Source organism: Microplitis mediator, chromosome 8 (assembly GCF_029852145.1).
Source record: "Microplitis mediator isolate UGA2020A chromosome 8, iyMicMedi2.1, whole genome shotgun sequence".
In the NCBI taxonomy this organism is placed as follows: domain Eukaryota; kingdom Metazoa; phylum Arthropoda; class Insecta; order Hymenoptera; family Braconidae; genus Microplitis; species Microplitis mediator.
In genome coordinates, this window is record NC_079976.1 from 836,332 (window position 1) to 856,824 (window position 20,493).

Consider the following 20,493-nt stretch of genomic DNA (forward strand, 5'->3'; position numbering starts at 1 on the left):
GCCATCTGCTGAGTTATTTTTTAAATAATCAAAATGGCCGGTCATGATTCAGTTTTGATACATGATTACAATTACATGTTATTTTAGGTGTGTCCGCGTTAGTAATCCGTAATAACAAATAAATTAATTTTTATTTAAATAATTTAATTAATTGACGTAAAATTAAATTTTAAAACCGTAAGTTCGTGATAATTATTTTTATTTTTGAATATTTGAAATAAATAATTTCTTTTAAATTTATAATTTACTTTTGACAGGGCGTGCCATTGTTTACAAATGAATTTAATGTTTTAATATAATTAATTAAATATATTATCTGGTGAATATAAATTTTTATTGATGAGTTTTTGGTTTGATTGCAGGTAAACGATGAATTACGGTAAGAAATCACCAAGTATGGGTACACCATCAATATACTCACATGTAACAACACGCAGCAGTGCTAATTTACGATCATCAAGGTCTGTCAAAAGTGTCAAAATACCCTGGTACCAACGACCCCTTTTAACTAGACCATATATCCTGGATATACAACGAACTGCTATGCTGACTGCTGTCTTTAGTTTTGTAAGTTTTAAATTATCATCAATAATCTATGAGTGTGAATGTAAATGATCCTGAAATTAACACGATCCTGAAGTTAGCAGACAGGTAAAAATTTTTGGATCTTATTTTGAACATTTAAATTTCAAAAAAAAAAAAAAATCAAAAAATGCACATGTAGAAAATTCAAAAAACTACAGGTGCAATTTTTTCAAATTTTTTTTCTTTATAATTTACTGTCTAAAATAAAATCCAAAAATTATTAGACGTCGGCTAACTTCAGGATCATAAATTAACATGATTTTGAAGTTAGCAGACAATTAGCAATTTTTGGATTATTTTTTTCAACAATTAAATTTAAAAAAAAAAAAAAAAACTAAAAAAATGCACATGTAGGAAATTTTAAAAACTATGAGTGCATTTTTTTGAAATATTTTTTTTTTTATAATATATCGTTTAAAGAAAAATCCAAAAAGTATCGGACGTCCGCTAACTTTAGTAATGAATGTGAATGTAGCAGAGATCAGACAAATTAAAAATGATAAATTAATAGAGTAAATAATTGATAAAAAAATGCGCATTTAAAAAACTTTGAAATTAATAAGTGAATTTTTTCGAAATATAATTTTTTAAATTATTTATTCTATTTATTTATAATATTACATTTGTCTATTGTCTGCTACATTAACACTCACCTTTAGTATCATGAAATGAAACTGAAGTTTGCGGACGTCTAATAATTTTTGGATTTTTTTTTAGATGATAAATTATAAAAAAAAAATATTTGAAAAAATTGTGCCTGTAGTTTTTTAAATTTCCAAAATATGCATATTTTTATTTTTAATTTTTTTTTAAATTAAGTCGTTAAAACGAAAATTCAAAAATTTTCAACTGTCTGCTAACTTCAGGATCATATCATGAACGTAGCAGACATCAGACAAATTAAAATCTATAAGTAAATGGAGTAAATAATTTAAAAAATTATATTTCGAAAAAATGCACTTATTAATTCCAAAATTTTTTAAATGCGTATTTTTCAAAAATTTAATTTTATTAATTATTTACTATTTATTAATAACTTTAAATTTGTCTGATGTCCGCTACACTCACACTCATCAATAATCTCCAATTAATAATTACTTATAATTAGTAATTAATTTATTTGTAGCTATTAGCTATTTTTACAATAGCAACATCAATATTTGACGTCTACTGTCTCCATGAAGCTGCACCAGGTACAACACATTTCGGATACTACATAATTTCATATGAATTTGTATACGTTGGCAACAAACACAGTAAGTATTTATTCAACTAATAACTCACCAGATAAATAATAATAATAATCACCAATAAAATTTTAATTCAATAGTCAGGAACGCGCTGATTGTCGGCGCATTGTTTTCCCTGCTGGGGAGCATCGCGTTGCTGGTGACATCCGTGATTTTAATAAACGCCCTGAGGAAGGAGTACGAGAGGCGGATGATTCCATGGCTCTACTGCTTTGGGATATTTACAGTTTTCCGTTTTTTGGTTTACTTGTTCTTCTGTATCGTGAACGACATGATATTCGCTTACAATATCATGATATGTCTGCTCTGGTTGTTTTTCCTCTGCTTCTCTGTCTACGGATGGCTGACTGTCCACACTCTGTACATCGAACTGTCTGATCTCACGCGTCTTGAAGATTTGGCTCATTTACGAGTAATTTATTTTATTTTTAATATCACTAATTAATAGTAAATAAATAAACTAATTAATAAATTAATTAATTACAGATCGGAACAATGCAATCATTGAACGCATCAACAACGCACTCAATCGCTGGTTCACGTCCGACAACACCCCACAGTACCGTGTCGACAATGCCCGTTAATTAATAACTCACGAGTGATGTTTACGTTTGATAAATTTTATGAGACAGCATCAAATGTTGTCAGTAATTATTAATTATTAAAAATTAAAAAACTATACGTTGAAATTGTGATCCAAATCACGAGGCCGTCCATTTATCTATTTTAGATAATTTTTATTATTATTAAGAATTTAATTAAAGTAACAAACGCACGATTTTATTAATTAATTTTTAATTACTAAAGTGCTTTTATCTAATTAAAATTATTGTAGATAATTAATGATGATGTACAAATTATATGTACGTTAGATGTTGACATGTGAAAAAAATCCGTCCATTTTGCTATTGATATATTTTTAATTAAATGTTTTATACTCTATTTTATTATATTTAGTTTTACGATTTTATTTTTATTGTAATAGTATATATATATTATATATATTTGATGTAATCGACTGGCGACAATGAAATACTATAATTATTTAAATGTCACGTAAACTTTATTAAACTCAGTAACTTTAGATAAATTACAATTAATAAATATTATAAATTTCTATTAAATATTTTTTTTTATTTTTTTTTCTTCATTTAATAATTTGATATATTTTTGTTAATAAATTAGTTTATTAATCACAGAAAATAATATTAATTTAGAAATTAATATTGCATAGAAGGTGCTGACCAGTGCCGATAATCATCGTCTTGATATAATCTGCGTGTACCACTTGGTTACTTGTGTCAATGTACTGTTGTAATATATGTAGACTGTCGTTTGGTAAAATACGTTTTAATCCTCTCATTGACAAGGTCTGTGCGATGTGAATTGTCGTTTCTGTAAATTCAAAAAATTTTTTTATCAATCACTCGGCTGCGAAAATTTCATTTGATCTAGAATTTGAATCTGGTAATTTTTAAAAATGAGGTTTTGCGGAGTAAAAAATAAATTATTTACTGATTTAATAAAACCAAAATTAATTTATAAAAATAGTGAGGCCTAATAATTTTTTTCGTCAACTCAAAGATCTCATGACAAAAAAAAAGTTGATAAAATTTTTGTTGTTTGAATTGTCGTTTCTGTAAATTCAAAAAATTTTTTTATCAATAACTCGGCTGCGAAAATTTTATTTGATCTAGAATTTGAATCTGGTAATTTTTAAAAATGAGATTTTGTGGAGTAAAAAATAAATTCTCAACTGATTTAATAAAACCAAAATTAATTTATAAAAATAGTGAGGTCTAATAATTTTTTTCGTCCACTCAAAGATCTCATGATAAAAAAAAAGTTAATAAAATTTTTTTTGTTTGAATTGTCGTTTCTGTAAATTCAAAAAAATTTTTTTATCAATCACTCGGCTGCGAAAATTTTATTTGATCTAGAATTTGAATCTGGTAATTTTTAAAAATGAGATTTTGTGGAGTAAAAAATAAATTTTCAACTGATTTGATAAAACCAAAATTAATTTATAAAAATAGTGAGGCCTAATAATTTTTTTCGTCTACTCAAAGATCTCATGATAAAAAAAAAGTTAATAAAATTTTTTCTCCTCGACGGGCGGAAAGCGTCAACTTTCGTCCCGCTGTGCAAAACGAAGTTGCCGCTTTCCGCCTCCGTCGAGGAGAAAAATAGCATACACTCCTCGGGAAGTAAATAAGAAAGCCTCAGATCACATGTTTGTTGACCTCGGCTTCGCCTCGGCCAACAATTACATGTGATCTGAGACATTTCTTACTTTACTTCCCTCGATGTGTAATATACTATTGTTGTTTGAATTGTCGTTTCTGTAAATTCAAAAAAATTTTTTTATCAATCACGGCTGCGAAAATTTCATTTGATCTAGAATTTAAATCCGGTAATTTTTAAAAATGAGATTTTGTGGAGTAAAAAATAAATTCTTAACTGATTTAATAAAACCAAAATTTATAAAAATAGTGAGGCCTAATAATTTTTTTCGTCAACTCAAAGATCTCATGATAAAAAAAAAAGTTGATAAAATTTTTGTTGTTTGAATTGTCGTTTTTGTAAATTCAAAAAAATTTTTTTATCGATCACTCGGCTGCGAAAATTTTATTTGATATAGAATTTGAATCTGGTAATTTTTAAAAATGAGATTTTGTGGAGTAAAAAATAAATTATTTAAAATTCTCAACTGATTTAATAAAACCAAAATTTATAAAAATAGTGAGGCCTAATAATTTTTTTCGTCAACTCAAAGATCTCATGATAAAAAAAAAGTTAATAAAATTTTTATTGTTTGAATTGTCGTTTCTGTAAATTCAAAAAAATTTTTTATCAATCACTCGGCTGCGAAAATTTTATTTGATCTAGAATTTGAATCTGGTAATTTTTAAAAATGAGATTTTGTGGAGTAAAAAATAAATTATTTAAAATTTTTAACTGATGTAATAAAACCAAAATTTATAAAAATAGTGAGGCCTAATAATTTTTTTTTCGTCAACTCAAAGATCTCATGATAAAAAAAAAGTTAATAAAATTTTTATTGTTTGAATTGTCGTTTCTGTAAATTCAAAAAAATTTTTTTATCAATCACTCGGCTGCGAAAATTTTATTTGATCTAGAATTTAAATCCGGTAATTTTTAAAAATGAGATTTTGTGGAGTAAAAAATAAATTCTTAACTGATTTAATAAAACCAAAATTTATAAAAATAGTGAGGCCTAATAATTTTTTTCGTCAACTCAAAGATCTCATGATAAAAAAAAAGTTAATAAAATTTTTGTTGTTTGAATTGTCGTTTTTGTAAATTCAAAAAATTTTTTTATCAATCAGTCGGCTGCGAAAATTTTATTTGATCTAGAATTTAAATCCGGTAATTTTTAAAAATGAAATTTTGTGGAGTAAAAAATAAATTATTTAAAATTCTTAACTGATTTAATAAAACGAAAATGTATAAAAATAGTGAGGCCTAATAATTTTTTTCGTCAACTCAAAGATCTCATGATAAAAAAAAAGTTGATAAAATTTTTGTTGTTTGAATTGTCGTTTTTGTAAATTCAAAAAAATTTTTTATCAATCACTCGGCTGCGAAAATTTTATTTGATCTAGAATTTGAATCCGGTAGTTTTTAAAAATGAGATTTTGTGGAGTAAAAACTTAATTTTTTAAAATTCTCAACTGATTTAATAAAACCAAAATTTATAAAAATAGTGAGGCCTAATAATTTTTTTCGTCAACTCAAAGATCTCATGATAAAAAAAAAAAATGAATAAAATTTTTGTACAAAAATTGATAAAAATAAAATTTACCTCTTAATAAATCATCATAAACACAATAAATACTTTTATTATTTTGATTATCAAGCATTTTCTTCAGCAAAAATTGTATAAAGTACTTCCAGTCCGATTCTTTGGTATATTTATCCTGTAACACATAAATCAATAAATATAAATATAAAAAACCAGTCAAGTATTAGAAAAAAAAAGTCACTTACTTTGGCGTAATCAAGCAAAACTTGGGGACACTCGTCAGCAAGCATCTGGATCCCCTGGTCAGTGTCACGAGCGCAGAGAACTTTGAACGACAAGCTGCCTTCTATCTTCTGGCTCTCCAGGAAGTGCTCGACCTCTTGATAGCACTCGGCAGGAAGGAATCCGCTGGCCAGCAGAGCCTGGAGCTTAGCAACTTCAGACCTAATACTTTCGCGATAACTTTCATTTGAATCATCAGACACCCTCGGGAGTCTTTCCTTGGTCTTGATTTTAAACTTGTCCTTGGCGTAGAGCAGCGGGTGGTCAAGAAAGCGGGGCCTGGATTTTCCAAACAGTATCTGACTATCAGCGTTGAGCTTAACTCCGTTTGTTTGTGCGAGTTCAGCTAAATAAGATCTCACTAGTATTTTGAATGCTTCGACAATCGCCAGGTCGACATCTCCCCTCTTCAAATTATTTTCCTCTTGATAGTAACTCTGGAGATAAGTTTCCAAGCAGAGCTGCAGCGCATTCCCGGCAATTCTTCCGTCTCTGCCAACACGTGAAGGCAAATACGCCAAGAAAATCTGAATCATCTGGTCCAGAGTCAAAGCATCTCGCTCGACAATTTTACTCAGCACTTCGGCAAAGACTTTGAGCTTAAGTCTCATCAGGGTGCTAGCAAACTCCGAGAAAGTCGGCATCGCGTTGCTTTTCTTCGCGCTGATGACGTCAAACAACCAGGACCAGTTGGCAAGTATCTTCTCCATGATGAATCTGTCAGAAATAGGCTCCAGAGCACGTTCAGCTTGATGCTGTCTGTCCGCCTGAGTGTAGAGCAGCACCAGAGACAGCCAAGTCATGTCATCTGGCTCCCAAGTCGATATGACATTTATCAGTTTGTCTGTCGCATACTCCCGGAGAACTGGACTTGCCAGTATCAGTTTCAACAGATCACTTTTTTCAGCTTTGACCAAAACCTCAACGATATTGTGCTCCTGGAACAGAGTGTCAGCTTCCGTCCCAGCTTGTAGATTCAGCAGACACTCGGACACAAACGTAACCATCCCCGGAGCACGCTGGACGTCTTCCCTAGACAGAACATCGTGAGCTTTAAGTCCTGCCAGGCTGTAGTACCAGGTGCTGCGACTCCAATCCATTGGAGACTCCGAAGACATGTAGTGGTCAGCCAACAGCGCGCAAGACTGACGATACAAGTTGTCCAGGTGGCTTTTCGACATGTCGTTGATGCTGCTGAAGAACGCCGCGTCGGAGGTGTAATAAATCATCTCCTTAGCGAGTCTCAGCACGGCGTTGGCTTCTCCTAGCAAGTGCTTATAAGTACTAGGACTTGTCGTCTTGTGGTTATTAGCCGCGCTCAGTATGTCGTGATAGACATCTTCAGCGTTCGGTAAATTCAGAGAGTAAAATGTCCAAGTGTCTTCATCACTGGCAAGCAGCACAAGACATTTAGAAGCGTGCAATAATTTTTTAACACCCAGAAAAGGTCTCAGACCTATCAGGGAAACCGGTCCCGCATCAGTGAGACCCGATCCCACTTGGAGATCATCAGTTTTGAAGAGACCTTGGATCCTCAGTGTGTAGGACTCCAGTCCGGCTTCAGTCAGCGCGTGCAGTGCAGTATTTTCTAGCGCCACGTGGATTACCGGTGCCGTGAACGGGTAAATCTGGCAATTGCTGACATCAAATGACACCTCCTCGCAACTAGAGGGTGCGAAATTGTAAAGATATCCCTCCTGGGTCGTGCAGATCAGGCAAGTCACTCCATTAAATATATTGTACTTCGTGGACCTGAGTAATGACTTTTTAAAGCTACTTATCGATGTCTTCTGTCGTTTGTACGAAGGTTTCAATATCGAACTTGTAAAGTACTCGGTCCCGATGTCTTGAGCAGAGGCCTCGGTTATCTTCAGTCTCAGCAAGTGCTCGATTATGTAATTCTCGGACCAGCCATCTTCATTCGACCTCGTTGTGACCACGGCGCTTATCTCCGCGGCTCTGAAGATCGGGGGGTCCAGGATGTAGTGGCTCTGAGAGTGGTCAGACCTCACTGAAGGCAAGCAGACGTTAAAATTTTTGTCTTCATCGTCTCCGAGGCTTACAAGACCCAGTGACTTTATTCGTTGGAGTTCATCAGCTTCGTTGAGAACCAGCTGGTCCCAGTCGATGTAATCGCGTTCGTTGACGATTGATTTTGTGAAATCAACTTTCTTTACTCTGGCTTTTGATTCTTCGCTGCTATTATTATTACTATTATTATTATTATTGTTATTATTATTATTATTATTATTATTATTGGTTACTAGACTAACGTCTCTAATTAAACTATTTTGATGTGAGCGCCGTCTGCTCCTGTTGATGTTTATTTTATCAACGCTGCGATCAGAAATAAAATTGTCATCGTGGAATCTATTGGTCAGGCGTATCAGCATAAAGTACGAGGAATTCATCACGGAGATGAACTCCTCCGCGAATTCAACATGACTAGGACTAAAAGTGAATCTAATTGACCAGGGTCTTACTTCAAAGTCCAAAAATTTGTGCTTGGAGGTCTGCTGAGTCTCGACTTTGAGCTCGTGAATGACAGCCTCGTCCTCCATCACCACCAGCAAGTTCCCCGTGGTCTGGCAGCAGGCGATCTTGCTCGGCTGTCGATTGAGAGGCAGCTCAATCATCTCCAGACTATTGAGGCTCCTGTTGAGACTCGGAGTCACTCGTCCCGCAATCCTGGCTCTCATCGCCTGGTTCTGGTTGCCTGCCATCTCCCAGTTTATGTAAACCCGCACGAAGTTGTTGACACCCGCGCCGTCTCTCGAGCTCTTGGACTCCAGAGTAGCGACGTAATTCCCCTTGTCCGAGTGCACCAGCTCCTGGACCAGGTCCACCGTGGGGAAGATTGTCAGCAGCTTGTGCTGGTTGCTTGCCAGCCCGTAGACTTTGACGCAGTGACTTGACAGCGCCAGCAGCAGCAGGTCTTGGTCCATGATGTTCGCGGTGCATGATGCCGTTGGTTCTTCAATCTGCCCGACATTTTGCGACAGGAAATTATGCACTGGAATAATTCGTACCATTTTAATTATTTATTTTATCAATACCAGGATTTGAACCAGGACCAGGATCCTGTTCACGTTTCGAAGCAACTGTTCATGTCACAGACTCGTTAACTGATAAAAAAATATTTAAAACCTTTGACACTTGCGTGCTGTCATGGAGCCACTACTTTTTCTACTCGCTCCTGATTATAATCTTATATTTATATATATATATATCGCAAATTTCCGAGAACTCGGAGCTCCGAGACTAGGATCGATAACTTATCAAGCGATTCATTCTTTTTATTTTTTTATTTGAAAAAAAAAGAGCACAGCTTGAACTGGTAGCTCATTCTGCTGAACGTCACTTGAATTAACCCGCGCCCTACGCGCCACCTAGAGTTTCCGGTTTCCACAAACCGAGTGACCCAATTATACGCAATAGTTATTTTTCCTGTCATGATCTATGTCTAGATAATTTCCGTAGCTTGTGGATGACCGAGTGCACATTATATGCAACAAAAATATTTTTATGGATGACGTTTGTGCTGATATATTTTTTGTGGTTAATTCTAGATAAATAAATAATATAAATATTAAATATATAATAAATTGTTCTGGTAATAAACCTGACTGATTACCTGATAAACATGGAGAGTATTTTTCATGAAAAGGTACGTAGCTTTTCCATCAGCAGGTCCATCAACATCATCACAGTCATCAGTACAAGTGTATATTTATTTACTGTCTTAGCAAGAGGGATACCTGTGCGCCCAACATTGTCTGAATGCGCTGCTCCAGGGGCCATATTTCAACGCCGTCGACCTGGCAAACCTGGCCCAGCAGATGGACGAAGAGGAGAGACTGCGAATGGCCGAGTCCGGAGTCGACTCTGACGACTACAGGCGATTCATGCAGGTACCAATCAACCTGATAGTAATTTTGATCAGTAGTCGGCAGCTCTGAGGCCACTTCCTGATTCTAAACAATAATTTTTTTTAGCAACCGTCAGAGAACATGGACGACAGCGGGTATTTTTCTGTCCAAGTGATAAGCAGTGCACTTAAAGTCTGGGGCCTTGAGTTGATACCTTACAATAGCACCGAACCAACAGCACTTATTGCACAAGATAATCCTTCGTAGGTTATTACTTTTTTAATCGCGATTTGAGTTCACTGTCTTCTTTCTTTGCTGATGAACACAATACACCTGGGTAATTTATCATTTTTTTTACAGACAAATGAGAGCTTATATATGTAATTACAAAGGGCACTGGTTCACGATACGCAAGCTGGGGAACCAGTGGTTCAATTTAAATTCCGTGTTGAGTGGACCCCAGCTGCTTTCTGACACCTACTTGTCTATGTTCATTGCACAGTTACTTCAAGAAGGTATTGATTCTTTATTTTTATTATTTATCAGGGTTCTGGTTGACTTTTATAATTTTTAAAAGTCGCGCGCAAATGATAAAAAGTACTTGCGAGCTGGTGGTGAATTAAACTTTGAATCAAACCGCGGCAGGATTTGAAAAAATAAAAAAATTAATGGAAAATTTTTTTTTGGGCACCAGGTTACTCAATTTTTATAGTAATTGGAGATCTCCCCCAATGCACAGCCGACGACGTGCTGCTAAAAAACCCAGTAACGACAGCCAGTAAATCTAGACCTTCAGTCACTAAACCGGAGTCTGTGGGCTACAGATTGGGAACTGCGGCAGAGGATGAGCGGGAAAAAATTCAGCAAGCAGTTGCTGCTTTTGGTCGTGTCCAGGTTCCTGCTTCTTCGCTCAACTCATTCACGGCGTCATCGTCAGGAGAAAAATCTAAAGAAAGAATAATACCCATCACCGTAGAAGATGACGACGACGGATACGACGACGCGGCGAATTTGAAAAAAGCGCTTCAGCTCTCGCTCCAAGACACCGACGACGACACTGAGAAATCTCTCAAACTGAGACTGAAACTGGATTCAAATTCAAAGCAGACGCCGCCAGAGGAAGAGGAGGACGATGAGCTTAGGAAGGCTCTCCAGCTGAGTCTGGAATGCGTCACCGCTCCAACTACTCCAGATCCCGACGACTTGCGCTGGAGACGTCTCGCGTACCTGGGCAGCCTCTCAAGATCCGGAAACGAGTCTCAATTAAATACTTAACATTTTTTTTAATTTCTTCACTTTTTCTTTTTAAATTTAATACCCGAGTTTCGAAAATTATTATTATTATTCACGAACAAAATCAAGGTCAATACTTTTTTTCTTACATTATTATCATTATCATTACTATTGATTATTATTATTATAACATAATTGTTAACGGTCATGAAAATTTTTCCAATTAATTAATTAAACTGAAAGTTATTATAAAATATTATTAATTATTGGGATTTATTTTATGTATTATAGCAATTGAATTTTAAATAAATATTAATTAATAAATAAAGTATATACTTTTATAATTCACAAATTTTTTTTTTATTTAATTTACCAAAGCGGTAATGAATAAATATATAAATACTGCCTAGATGTCTAATATATATTTCTATTGTCAATAATTAGCTGTGGAGTAAAAAATGTAAATTTGAAGCTCGCGTCATTTAAAATCGGACACAGCAGCCTGTCAGTGAGTCCTGATTTTTCATAAATTTTTTATAGAGAATAGAGACTTTATTCTTCATGGGATTTTCTGAAAAAAGTAACAGGTTCTGGTTTTTCATCGATTTTCTATGGATTTTCTATAGATTTTCTGAAGGCAATAAGAAGAAGGATTCTATATGATACTGAAGTTAGCATGATACTGAAGTTAGCTGACGTCTAATAATTTTTGGATTTTCTTTTAGACGGTGAATTATAAAAAAAAAAATATTTGAAAAAATTGCACCTGTAGTTTTTTAAATTTTCTACATGTGCATATTTTTAGTTTTTTTTTCTTCAAATTTAATTGTTCAAAAAAAAATCAAAAAATTTTGAATTGTCTGCTAACTTCAGGATCATAATTTAGCAGACAATTAAAAATTTTTGGATTTTATTTTCGACTAGTTAATTACAAAAATTAAAAAAACTAAAAATATGCACTTGTAGAAAATTTAAAAAACTATAAGTGCAATTTCTTAAAATATTTTTTTTTTTGTAATTTATGATTTTGAAAAATTCCAAAAATTATTAGATGTCGGTTAATTTCAGAATCATATATGATACTGAAGTTAGCCGACATCTAATAATTTTTGGATTTTCTTTTAGACCGTAAATTATAAAAAAAAAAATATTTGAAAAAATTGCACCTATAGTTTTTTTAATTTTCTACTTGTGCATATTTTTAATTTTTTTTTTCTTTAAATTTAATTGTTAAAAAAAAAACCTAAAAATTTTCAATTGTCTGCTAACTTCAAGATCATGGATTCTATTATTATATATTTTTTGGTAATATATAGACATAAAATAACCCGCCGTAAACTCTGACGACGCTAATACGCAATCATAAAAAAAAAATTTTTTAAATACTGGCGCTTAAAAACGTAGAAACAATGCGCTTCAACATCTGCGCATGCGCAAGTTTTTTTCCAGAGCGACCACTCAGAGGCGCTGATATGCACATGTTGAGGTTAGTGACAACCGCGAACTATGAGATCAGCTGTCAAATTATTATAGAGATCAGTAAACAAGACATCATTTTTAAATAATTGTGTTGTGTATTATTATTATTAAAATTATCTATTAAAACATAAATAATAAAAAATGGTCTACTTACACTTCCCCTCAAATTTAACTGAGGAAGAAAAAATGCTGCAAGACAAATACAATAAATTAAAACGAAAGGTAATTTAATTTTTCTTAAATATTTATTTGAGGTTAATTTTTTGTTGACAACAATAATAATTTTCAGAAAAAAGCCCTACAAGATTTGAAAACTCCAAAACCAGAGCCAGAGCGAATGCCCCAGGCACCAAAGCGTCCTACAGAAGCGCGCGATGCAAGAGAAGTCGCTAAGAAACTGATAAAGTCCGGGGTGATAACTGCGCCGAAGACCCCCAAGAGACCTGAGCAGTCTTTCAAGCGCCCGAGAGGCCTGGAGCGGAAACTGAACAGCACCGAGAAGACCATCTCCTCGTACCAACCCTTCTGTCCCACCCAACCGGAAGAAGAGGAAGCCGACGCCGCAGCCAGACCCCGGGTCAAGGGTCTCTACGAGTCGTTCGTCAGCGCCAAGAGCGACACCAGGCCCGTCGACAAGACTCCTCTGAAGCCCGAGCTCAAGCCGCGGGCCGGCAACACCATCTTCGTCTCGGGGTACAAAATCTCCGAGGACTACTTGAAGAAACACTTCACCTCTTTCGGCAGCATCTTGAATATTTCGATGGAGGCCGAGAAGAAGTGAGTCGTCCACCCGGACAGTTTTAATTTTGAATTTACCGGTCTTAGGGTTCACCGGGTTATCGATTTATTTATTTTTTGTTAACTAAAAAATGATTTCAGCCGTGGCTTCATTACCTTTGACAAACCGGAAGCAGCCGAGCGCGCAATAAGCGAGATGGACGGCAGCATGGTTTCATCAATTCAGCTGAAAGTATCTTTAGCTCGTCGGCAGCCAGTTATTGAACCAATAAACGACACTACGTCAAGTGCTGTCTGGTCATCCATCGCTGCTAATTACTCACAGAAGAGTGCCCACAAAGACGGCAGAGACATGAAAGTTTATGACGAAGATTTGTTCCAATAGTTCTAGTATATTAATAATAATAATAGATGATCCTGAAGTTAGCAGACAATTCAAAATTTTTGGATTTATTTTTTCAACAAATCAATTACAAAAAAATAAAAAATAAAAATATGCACACGTAAAAAATTTAAAAAACTAAAGGTGCAATTTTTTCAAATTTTTTTTTTTTTCAAATTTACCGTCTAAACAAAAATCCAAAAAATATTAGACGTCTGCTAACTTCAGTATCATTAATAATAGATGTAAATAATTGTAAATAAATGGATGTCAAGTGTTCAATAACTTGGACTTTATTAAACATAAGTATCAACAGATCACACTGATTTAACAATTGTAGTACAAATATACCTCAATATATATTATATATATTTTTTTAAATAGTAATATACAAACGGATTTATTAACGTCGTATTTAAAAAACATAATTATCCTAGAAAACGATTGCTGAAGATTTAAAAAAATTTAAATAGAGAGCAATCGTTAATTAAATTTAAGTGTTAGGGTTTTAAGTTGGAGAATAAACAAAATTATAACCGCGGAGGATTGAAGTAGTCCCAGTGGTGATGGTGGGTGATGGTGCGGGGTCCAGCGAAGCAGACGATTATCAGTCCGGCGATGATGAGCAGGAGCGCGCAGATCGCGAGTTCGATTTCTCTGATCTTGGCCTCGGACTCTTCGCGGGTCACTCGCGACACCATGTAGTTGACAAAGTGTCTCATGGCGCGTTTGCCGGCGAGTCTGAGTGCGCGGACCAGCTGCTGGGTCATGTCAATTATACTGGGCTCGTCGGTGTGAGTTGCTGATGACAGAGCGAAGAATTGGGGAGGAATTTGGGATGATGTAAATGCTATAAATTGTTGCTGTGGCGGCGATGATGGACGGGACTGACTCGAAGGCGATGAAGGACGCGAATGAGTCGGTGGTGATGATGGACGCGATTGCCGTTCTGGTTCGATGTCTGAGTAAGTTATTGTTGCGCGCTGAGGTTTTATTTCTGCGGATTCGAATAGTTGGTGCAGAGTATCGGGGCTGTCGGGGGTCACCGAAATCACTGGAGGCAGTGACCGAACTGGAGATGCGGTTTGTCTCAGACATAGTCCGACAGGGGAACTGGAGCGAGACCGATCTCGTTCTCGTTCTTTGGGCAGATCTTCAGCGGGCTTTGGTTTCTCGGGTTCTTTGGGCTTTGGTTCACTTGGAATAGTCACCGGACTTGGAGGACGCTCGACTCCTTGACTAGAAAATATCGCCCGTGTTTCTGTGGTTCTGGTCAGTGGGTCCAGCTGCAGGTGATCCGGTTCAATGGCTCTCGAGTCTCTGAACGGGAACTTAACTTCTGCGATAGTTGAATCTGTACGCGAATCTTGAGAGTGCGGGTCTTTGTCTTGGCTCTCCTGGACTTGAGTCGACACGAGCTCCAGTTGGGCTTTGATTGCTATCAATTCTTCAAGCAGGGACGGATGAACTGCGTGGTCTTCTTCACTGGCGTTTGCTATCTCCGAGGCAGAGACCACCACCGCGTCGATCTCAGAGGCTGATATTTTGTGAGCCTCGAGATTCGCGACACTGAGTCGGTCTACTTTGAGATCGGCGACTTCGAGGCTTGATATTTTTAGCGTTTCATTGTTGAGAAAAGCTGACAGTCTTTCTTCGAGTTCTTCTAGGCCTACGATCCTCGAGTCTGGTCTTTCTGGATGAACATCGCGAGGCATTGAAGGACTTTTACTTCTCAGTGGATAGAGTTCTTCTTTGGCTTGCGGTAGAGGTGGAACATCAGGCACACGGTCTCTGGAGTCTAGAACATCACGGTCAGGTGTAATCCGCGATCCTCTGATGTCTGGTTCCGAAATCGCTGATGATCTCGTGTAAAACTCCTGGGGACTGGGTATTCTTTCGTGTGAAATGGCCGTAAGACTTGGTCTGAAGTACGCGGGACTGGGAATTCGTTCCATGGAGACCATAATCTGGGAACCGGAACTCGAAGGAGCGACGACCAGTTTAGCTTGGGTTATTTCTTCCTCAATGACCATGTCATCTGGCAGTGGATCGGTTTGTGTTGAAGCATAAGCTTCCGTTAGATCGCCTCCATACTCCATTGGCTCCTCTTCCACATGGCTGACTTTGCTTTTATCTTTTTTAGCCCGCGGTGGGCGTGGGGGTGCCGGCAGAGGTCTAGTTGCCATTTTACTCATCACTTCGCCGCTAAGTAAATTTTTGTGCTCGTCATCGGACTCGATCTCGACGTAAGGCGTCAAGTCATCTTCCTGTGGGGTCTTTGAGACTACTGACGGCGTCCGTGATCTGGGCCTCAGGGTACTGTAGTTCCTCATTGGTCGGACCGGGCCTCCCATAGATCTAGGGACGGTGGCAAATTTATCTTTACGTCGTTTGCGGGGTGGAGGAGGTCTGGGTGGTTTCTCCCGCTTCTCAATTATCGCGTAACCTGGGAGTTCGAACCTCGCACTGTCGTCGTCCCGCTGCATCTCTTCAATGTCGTATCCCAACTCGGGTATTGACTCGGCTTCTCGAGACGTTCTATCATCGTCTTGAAATATCGATGTCGTTCTTGAACGTGAGTGTCTCTTCGGAGGTACTGGCGCCGGTTCAATGTACTCTTCCTCGTCGACTTTTGAAGTGATGCTAATTGTCTCGTGACTTGGAACTCTCGTTGGTTTCATCGGCGGCTCTGATTTGGGCCTGACACGCTCTTCAATCACATCAACATGATCTAGATGATCGACATGATCAATATGATGACCGTTACACGATTCAATTCCATTGATACGCAAATTAATCTCCAGTTTATCATGAACTCGTCGCTTACGTCTCTTAGGAACTGCCGGAGGTATCGGTAGCTCTGGAGAAATTTCTTTTATGGGGTCAGAAGGCACCTGGGAAGAACTACGCAGCGAGGTGCGCGATTTCCTGCGAATCGGCTTGACGACGACGATGTCATCCAGTGGTTCCTGTCGGTCTAGGTCCAGGGGCGCTGACTCTGCGTGGTAAACAATTCTATGCCTCGATTCCGAGAAACTGTCGTCATTTTCATGCAACCGGGAGTCATAGTCCGACTCCTGGCTGCGACGCTTAGGCCTCATTGGTGCAGGGTCATATGATTCAACGGACTCCCGCTTTCTCATCGAGCGAGTACGCTGTGGTCTCTGAGGAGGCTTAGCCACCACAGTCACTTGGTCCGCGAGAGCATTAACCGGCGTTCTCAATGCATCCCGTATTTCGCTGGTCAAGTATCTCCCTACATGCATGTCATCTTGACTGATGCCTTTGGCACGTAAAAAGAATTCATCGGAATCAATTTCCTCAATGACACCGCGACGCCGACGATCGCAGGAGCTCCCACTCGAGGCCTGTTGCTCTCGATCAGAACGAGCTGACGTGTCCTCTTCAAGTTCACTAGACTGTTCTATATTTTCCTCAATCTCTTCCTCTTCAACTTCCATTTCTTCTTCCTCCTCCAACTCCTCGTCTATCTCCTCCTCCCCGAGCTCCCCGAGCTCCACTCGTTCCTCAGGCATCTCCACTTCTGGTGTCACCGCCTCCGCACGTTTGTCTCTGGCATGTGCCTTTTTATACTCTCGAGGGTCCACAGGTTCAAAGGCCACTCGATATAAATCCCTTTCTTTGCTGCCTCCAGAGTCTTCGAGAGCAACATTCTGATCACCGTACAGTCGGGGATCGATTTGCGGTGGCTCGTACGAGTCTTCCGAGTCTCCACGGAATATTTTACTCGCACGACTAAGTATTTTTTTCATAGCTTCTTGATGCTTGTGCTGCTGGTGATGCTCTTCCTCTTGTTCTCGGTCCTCTGGTACTCTAAAATCATGATGGTAAGGGAGCTCTTCAGTTTGAAGACTTTTACGACGTTCGTCAGACTCTTCCCAGCCCAGCGGTTCCGACCCTTCTAAAGACTCTTGACCTCGTAACGATAGTCTAGGTTTCTCTAACGCTGTTTGCTGCCACGGTTTTTCCTGTTCAATCGACGTCGGCCCATCCTCGTCATCGTCAGCAAATTTAATGTCAGTAAAACGCTGAGTCCATCTGTTACCAAAAGAACCTTTAGGTTTTTTAGCTCGCGGTAAAGTCGCGCTCTCAGTTGCTGTTCCCGATGACGATGCCCGCGATTCCTTTGGTGACGATGTCGCGTAGTCTTTAGCGGCCTTTGATTTTCTGTCAAATAAACGCGGTACCGTCGCGAAATCAAAAATATTTTTACGCGATCCCGCGTTGGACTCGTTGCTGTACTGTCGCTGCTGCTCGGCCAGCGACGGAGCCCTTCGTCGACCCGGCATTGCCGGTAACCGGAAGCTCGATCTCGTCGGCATTTTTGGTAAATTTATTTTAGGGCGTTCCGGTAAATGAAATTTAGCCCGTTGAGGAAAATTAAATTTAGGCCGATCGGGTAACGTAAATTTTGATTTATCTGGCAATGAAAAACGCGGACGATCTGGTAATGACGCTCGTATTCTTTCCATTCGTGTTCGTTTGTCTGTCGATGATGATTTAGATGATCTTTCTAGTGTCGATGACTTGTCGGATGATCGTGATTTAGATTTATCGGATTTAGATCTATCGGAACGAATTTTAGGGGATGATTTGTGTCTTCGCTCGTTTGCGGGAAGTGTGAAATTGGGTCGTTGAATATTTTTTAATCGCGTACGTAATTTTCCAGCTTGAGTTCGAATTTTGTAGGGCAGCCCCCTCGCACCTCGTCGCAGCGGTAACTCCTCCATCACCGATGAGTCCACCTACAAATTAAATTAATTATCTTATTTACGTCGGAATATTTATACCAACATTTAGTCATGCAAGTTATATATTACATATTTACAAGAATGATAAATATACAATGACTGCCAAGAGAAAACGAGTCAGCAGCGCTTACTTTCGTTGTAAAAGATCTTGAATTAGATTAAATATTTTTGGAAACGACATAATTTTAAATATATATTTAAAGCTCATTTCGCAACAATAACGTCAACCGTTTCTCGCTAAGTCAACAATATTTTATTTAATACTAATAATAATAAAAATAAAATAAATACAACCTAATTTTTCCTGTCACACTAAAATTATTTTAAAAAGTTCTACAGTAAATTTATTTATTTATTTATAAATTTAATCACCGGGAAAAAAACGATAATTTCAAATTTTAATTTAATAATTAATCAAAAAAAATATTTTTATCAGTATTTTTTTTTCCGACTCCTCTTTATAATAAAAATAATTTACTAATGTCTGCTTAGTGTTAACTATCTCAAGTACAATTAATTATTGCGGCACGTGGTATGCGAATTCCGTCTCTGACGTACGACTACGACTCTGGTATCGTCTTTATTTAGTATCAAGAAAAACAAATAAATACCGTTGGCTAATCGCGAATCTCAGCCAACAATTAAAGAGAAAAAATTTAAAAACACTGACCTGACTCGTGTTGATCTCGCCGTCGGTCCTGGATTCGGTGACGGGGGTCGCCGCGTTGAAAAATCTTTCCTCAAGCCTGTCCTGTAGCTCCTGCGCGGTCTCGGGTTCCTCGGAGGAGAGCTCGCCGCTTCCCAGTTCCCGGCTCTCCATCGCACTGTCCTCGATGCGGCCATCAAGTGGCAGGACCACGTCCCCGACGAGAATCGGCCCTGGGCTAAAGCGTCCGCCCACGTCGATGCTGTCGTCGCTGTCACCCACCGGCACGATGTCCGTGTCGAGGATCCTGACCACCGGTGCTGGCCCCACTGTCTTCGGCGACATCCCCGCGCCCACCGGCTCGTACTCGTGCTCACTGCGTGAAAAATTCATTCCGTGTCAGTTTATCCCAACACTGTTATCACCAGCAACATCTACTCCTACTGTTATTATTATTATTAACACTAGGATGACAGTAATATTTATTTAAAAGCGTGTGATCACTTGTTAATTATCTATGCAATGATGACGCGAGTGTGTTGAGATGAATCTATAAATTTATTAGCACACAGTGATTGGAAATGTATCTCCAAGGTCTGCAGATACATTATGCAGTTGATGGACGTTACGTAGCTAATGGACTGACGTTGATGCAACGGTCGATGTTAATGGAGTGAAAAAAGAGAGCAAAGGCCAGCGACTGGACTGCCGAGTCCGCGGAATTTACCAGTTGGTAGTGGAGCTATTGAGAGTGAGAGCTAAGAGCTGACCGCCTCAGATGCTATTCTAACTATAGCGACCCGGGCGGACCTTAAATAGCTACTACTAGTTGACGCCGGGACTGTAACCCAAACTACTACCCACATGCACACACTCACTCACTTACTCATTTACTCACACACTCGATCTCAATCTAAAATCCACTACATTGCTAAGACTATTACGAAATAGCTCGTCACGTCTTTAAATACCCTCCAGCATTTAATAACCTGACCTACCGTCAGAAAATGTTAAATACCATCTGGAGCGATAATTAGATCGGTATTAAAATTAATAGACTAGCAATAAAGAGTCTAGCACACTTACCAAATGCCAGCTGATGGAATCTTGGCGGAGCCGCGAGACGAAGGTCGTGACAGCATCATCATCGCCCGTCGCTCTGGCAGCAGGGAGTCGCTCTGGAAGTACTGGCACCCGCATCTCACTTCTCTCCCGAGGCTGGACGTCGACGAGGCTCGCGATGTCCGGCCCTTCTCATGCTCCATCACTCTGTGGTCCTCTTCCGGATGAGGTTGAGCCTCTTCTGGCTCTCGGTTATCACCTTCTGGACACTGTTTTAACCTACTCCCAAACTGATAACGTTTGCCACCATCCGTGTGACAATGCCCTCCACCTCCGAATACTCGGAGAGGAGAGCTGAAGAAGCTGCCACCCAGCTTGGGTACTGCTCGTCAGATCTTGCCGAAGCCGCTGCCACCACCTCGACGGCTG

General features: G+C 38.2%; 5 protein-coding genes across 7 annotated transcripts; 3 read left to right on the top strand and 2 right to left on the bottom strand.

Annotated features, from left to right (window-relative positions):
* The first annotated feature begins 33 nt into the window (after positions 1-33).
* On the top strand, positions 34-2,885 carry LOC130673493 (uncharacterized). The gene is made up of 5 exons (XM_057478514.1): positions 34-177; positions 363-567; positions 1,712-1,841; positions 1,916-2,247; positions 2,322-2,885. The coding sequence occupies exons 2-5, from the start codon at positions 370-372 to the stop codon at positions 2,421-2,423; spliced, it is 762 nt and encodes a 253-aa protein (XP_057334497.1). The 5' UTR covers positions 34-177; positions 363-369; the 3' UTR covers positions 2,424-2,885.
* On the bottom strand, positions 2,874-9,153 carry LOC130673490 (uncharacterized). The gene is made up of 3 exons (XM_057478509.1): positions 5,847-9,153; positions 5,662-5,776; positions 2,874-3,230 (listed from the first exon to the last, which is right to left on the bottom strand). The coding sequence occupies exons 1-3, from the start codon at positions 8,913-8,915 to the stop codon at positions 3,049-3,051; spliced, it is 3,366 nt and encodes a 1,121-aa protein (XP_057334492.1). The 5' UTR covers positions 8,916-9,153; the 3' UTR covers positions 2,874-3,048.
* A 346-nt stretch (positions 9,154-9,499) lies between these two features.
* LOC130673497 (ataxin-3-like) lies at positions 9,500-11,261 on the top strand. The gene is made up of 5 exons (XM_057478518.1): positions 9,500-9,550; positions 9,630-9,794; positions 9,879-10,015; positions 10,113-10,267; positions 10,447-11,261. The coding sequence occupies exons 1-5, from the start codon at positions 9,527-9,529 to the stop codon at positions 11,025-11,027; spliced, it is 1,062 nt and encodes a 353-aa protein (XP_057334501.1). The 5' UTR covers positions 9,500-9,526; the 3' UTR covers positions 11,028-11,261.
* A 1,203-nt stretch (positions 11,262-12,464) lies between these two features.
* On the top strand, positions 12,465-14,824 carry LOC130674002 (negative elongation factor E). Its single transcript, XM_057479248.1, has 3 exons — positions 12,465-12,686; positions 12,754-13,241; positions 13,344-14,824. The coding sequence occupies exons 1-3, from the start codon at positions 12,606-12,608 to the stop codon at positions 13,585-13,587; spliced, it is 813 nt and encodes a 270-aa protein (XP_057335231.1). The 5' UTR covers positions 12,465-12,605; the 3' UTR covers positions 13,588-14,824.
* On the bottom strand, positions 13,860-20,428 carry LOC130674000 (uncharacterized). Of its 3 annotated transcripts, none has more exons than XM_057479244.1 (3): positions 20,089-20,428; positions 19,027-19,378; positions 13,860-18,350 (listed from the first exon to the last, which is right to left on the bottom strand). In XM_057479244.1, exons 1-3 carry the CDS (start codon positions 20,265-20,267, stop codon positions 14,115-14,117), a joined length of 4,767 nt encoding a protein of 1,588 aa, XP_057335227.1. In that variant the 5' UTR covers positions 20,268-20,428; the 3' UTR covers positions 13,860-14,114. The 3 variants fall into 3 exon arrangements, with proteins under 3 accessions (XP_057335227.1, XP_057335228.1, XP_057335229.1); XM_057479245.1 differs by lacking the exon at positions 20,089-20,428 and adding an exon at positions 19,730-19,866; XM_057479246.1 differs by lacking the exon at positions 20,089-20,428 and adding an exon at positions 19,507-19,701.
* Between the last annotated feature and the right edge of the window lie 65 nt (positions 20,429-20,493).

Coding starts and splice junctions, on each gene's coding strand:
- LOC130673493 (XM_057478514.1), top strand. CDS start 370: ATGAATTACGGTAAGAAATCACCAAGTATGGGTACACCATCAATATAC. Junction 568..1,711: donor TGACTGCTGTCTTTAGTTTT/GTAAGTTTTAAA, acceptor ATTTATTTGTAG/CTATTAGCTATTTTTACAAT. Junction 1,842..1,915: donor ATACGTTGGCAACAAACACA/GTAAGTATTTAT, acceptor TTAATTCAATAG/TCAGGAACGCGCTGATTGTC.
- LOC130673490 (XM_057478509.1), bottom strand. CDS start 8,915: ATGGTACGAATTATTCCAGTGCATAATTTCCTGTCGCAAAATGTCGGG. Junction 5,777..5,846: donor TTTTGCTTGATTACGCCAAA/GTAAGTGACTTT, acceptor TATGTGTTACAG/GATAAATATACCAAAGAATC. Junction 3,231..5,661: donor TTATGATGATTTATTAAGAG/GTAAATTTTATT, acceptor TTGAATTTACAG/AAACGACAATTCACATCGCA.
- LOC130673497 (XM_057478518.1), top strand. CDS start 9,527: ATGGAGAGTATTTTTCATGAAAAG. Junction 9,795..9,878: donor ACTACAGGCGATTCATGCAG/GTACCAATCAAC, acceptor AATTTTTTTTAG/CAACCGTCAGAGAACATGGA. Junction 10,016..10,112: donor ATTGCACAAGATAATCCTTC/GTAGGTTATTAC, acceptor TTTTTTTTACAG/ACAAATGAGAGCTTATATAT.
- LOC130674002 (XM_057479248.1), top strand. CDS start 12,606: ATGGTCTACTTACACTTCCCCTCAAATTTAACTGAGGAAGAAAAAATG. Junction 12,687..12,753: donor ACAATAAATTAAAACGAAAG/GTAATTTAATTT, acceptor AATAATTTTCAG/AAAAAAGCCCTACAAGATTT. Junction 13,242..13,343: donor TCGATGGAGGCCGAGAAGAA/GTGAGTCGTCCA, acceptor AAATGATTTCAG/CCGTGGCTTCATTACCTTTG.
- LOC130674000 (XM_057479244.1), bottom strand. CDS start 20,267: ATGGAGCATGAGAAGGGCCGGACATCGCGAGCCTCGTCGACGTCCAGC. Junction 19,379..20,088: donor ATTCCATCAGCTGGCATTTG/GTAAGTGTGCTA, acceptor TTTTTCACGCAG/TGAGCACGAGTACGAGCCGG. Junction 18,351..19,026: donor GCGAGATCAACACGAGTCAG/GTCAGTGTTTTT, acceptor TTTAATTTGTAG/GTGGACTCATCGGTGATGGA.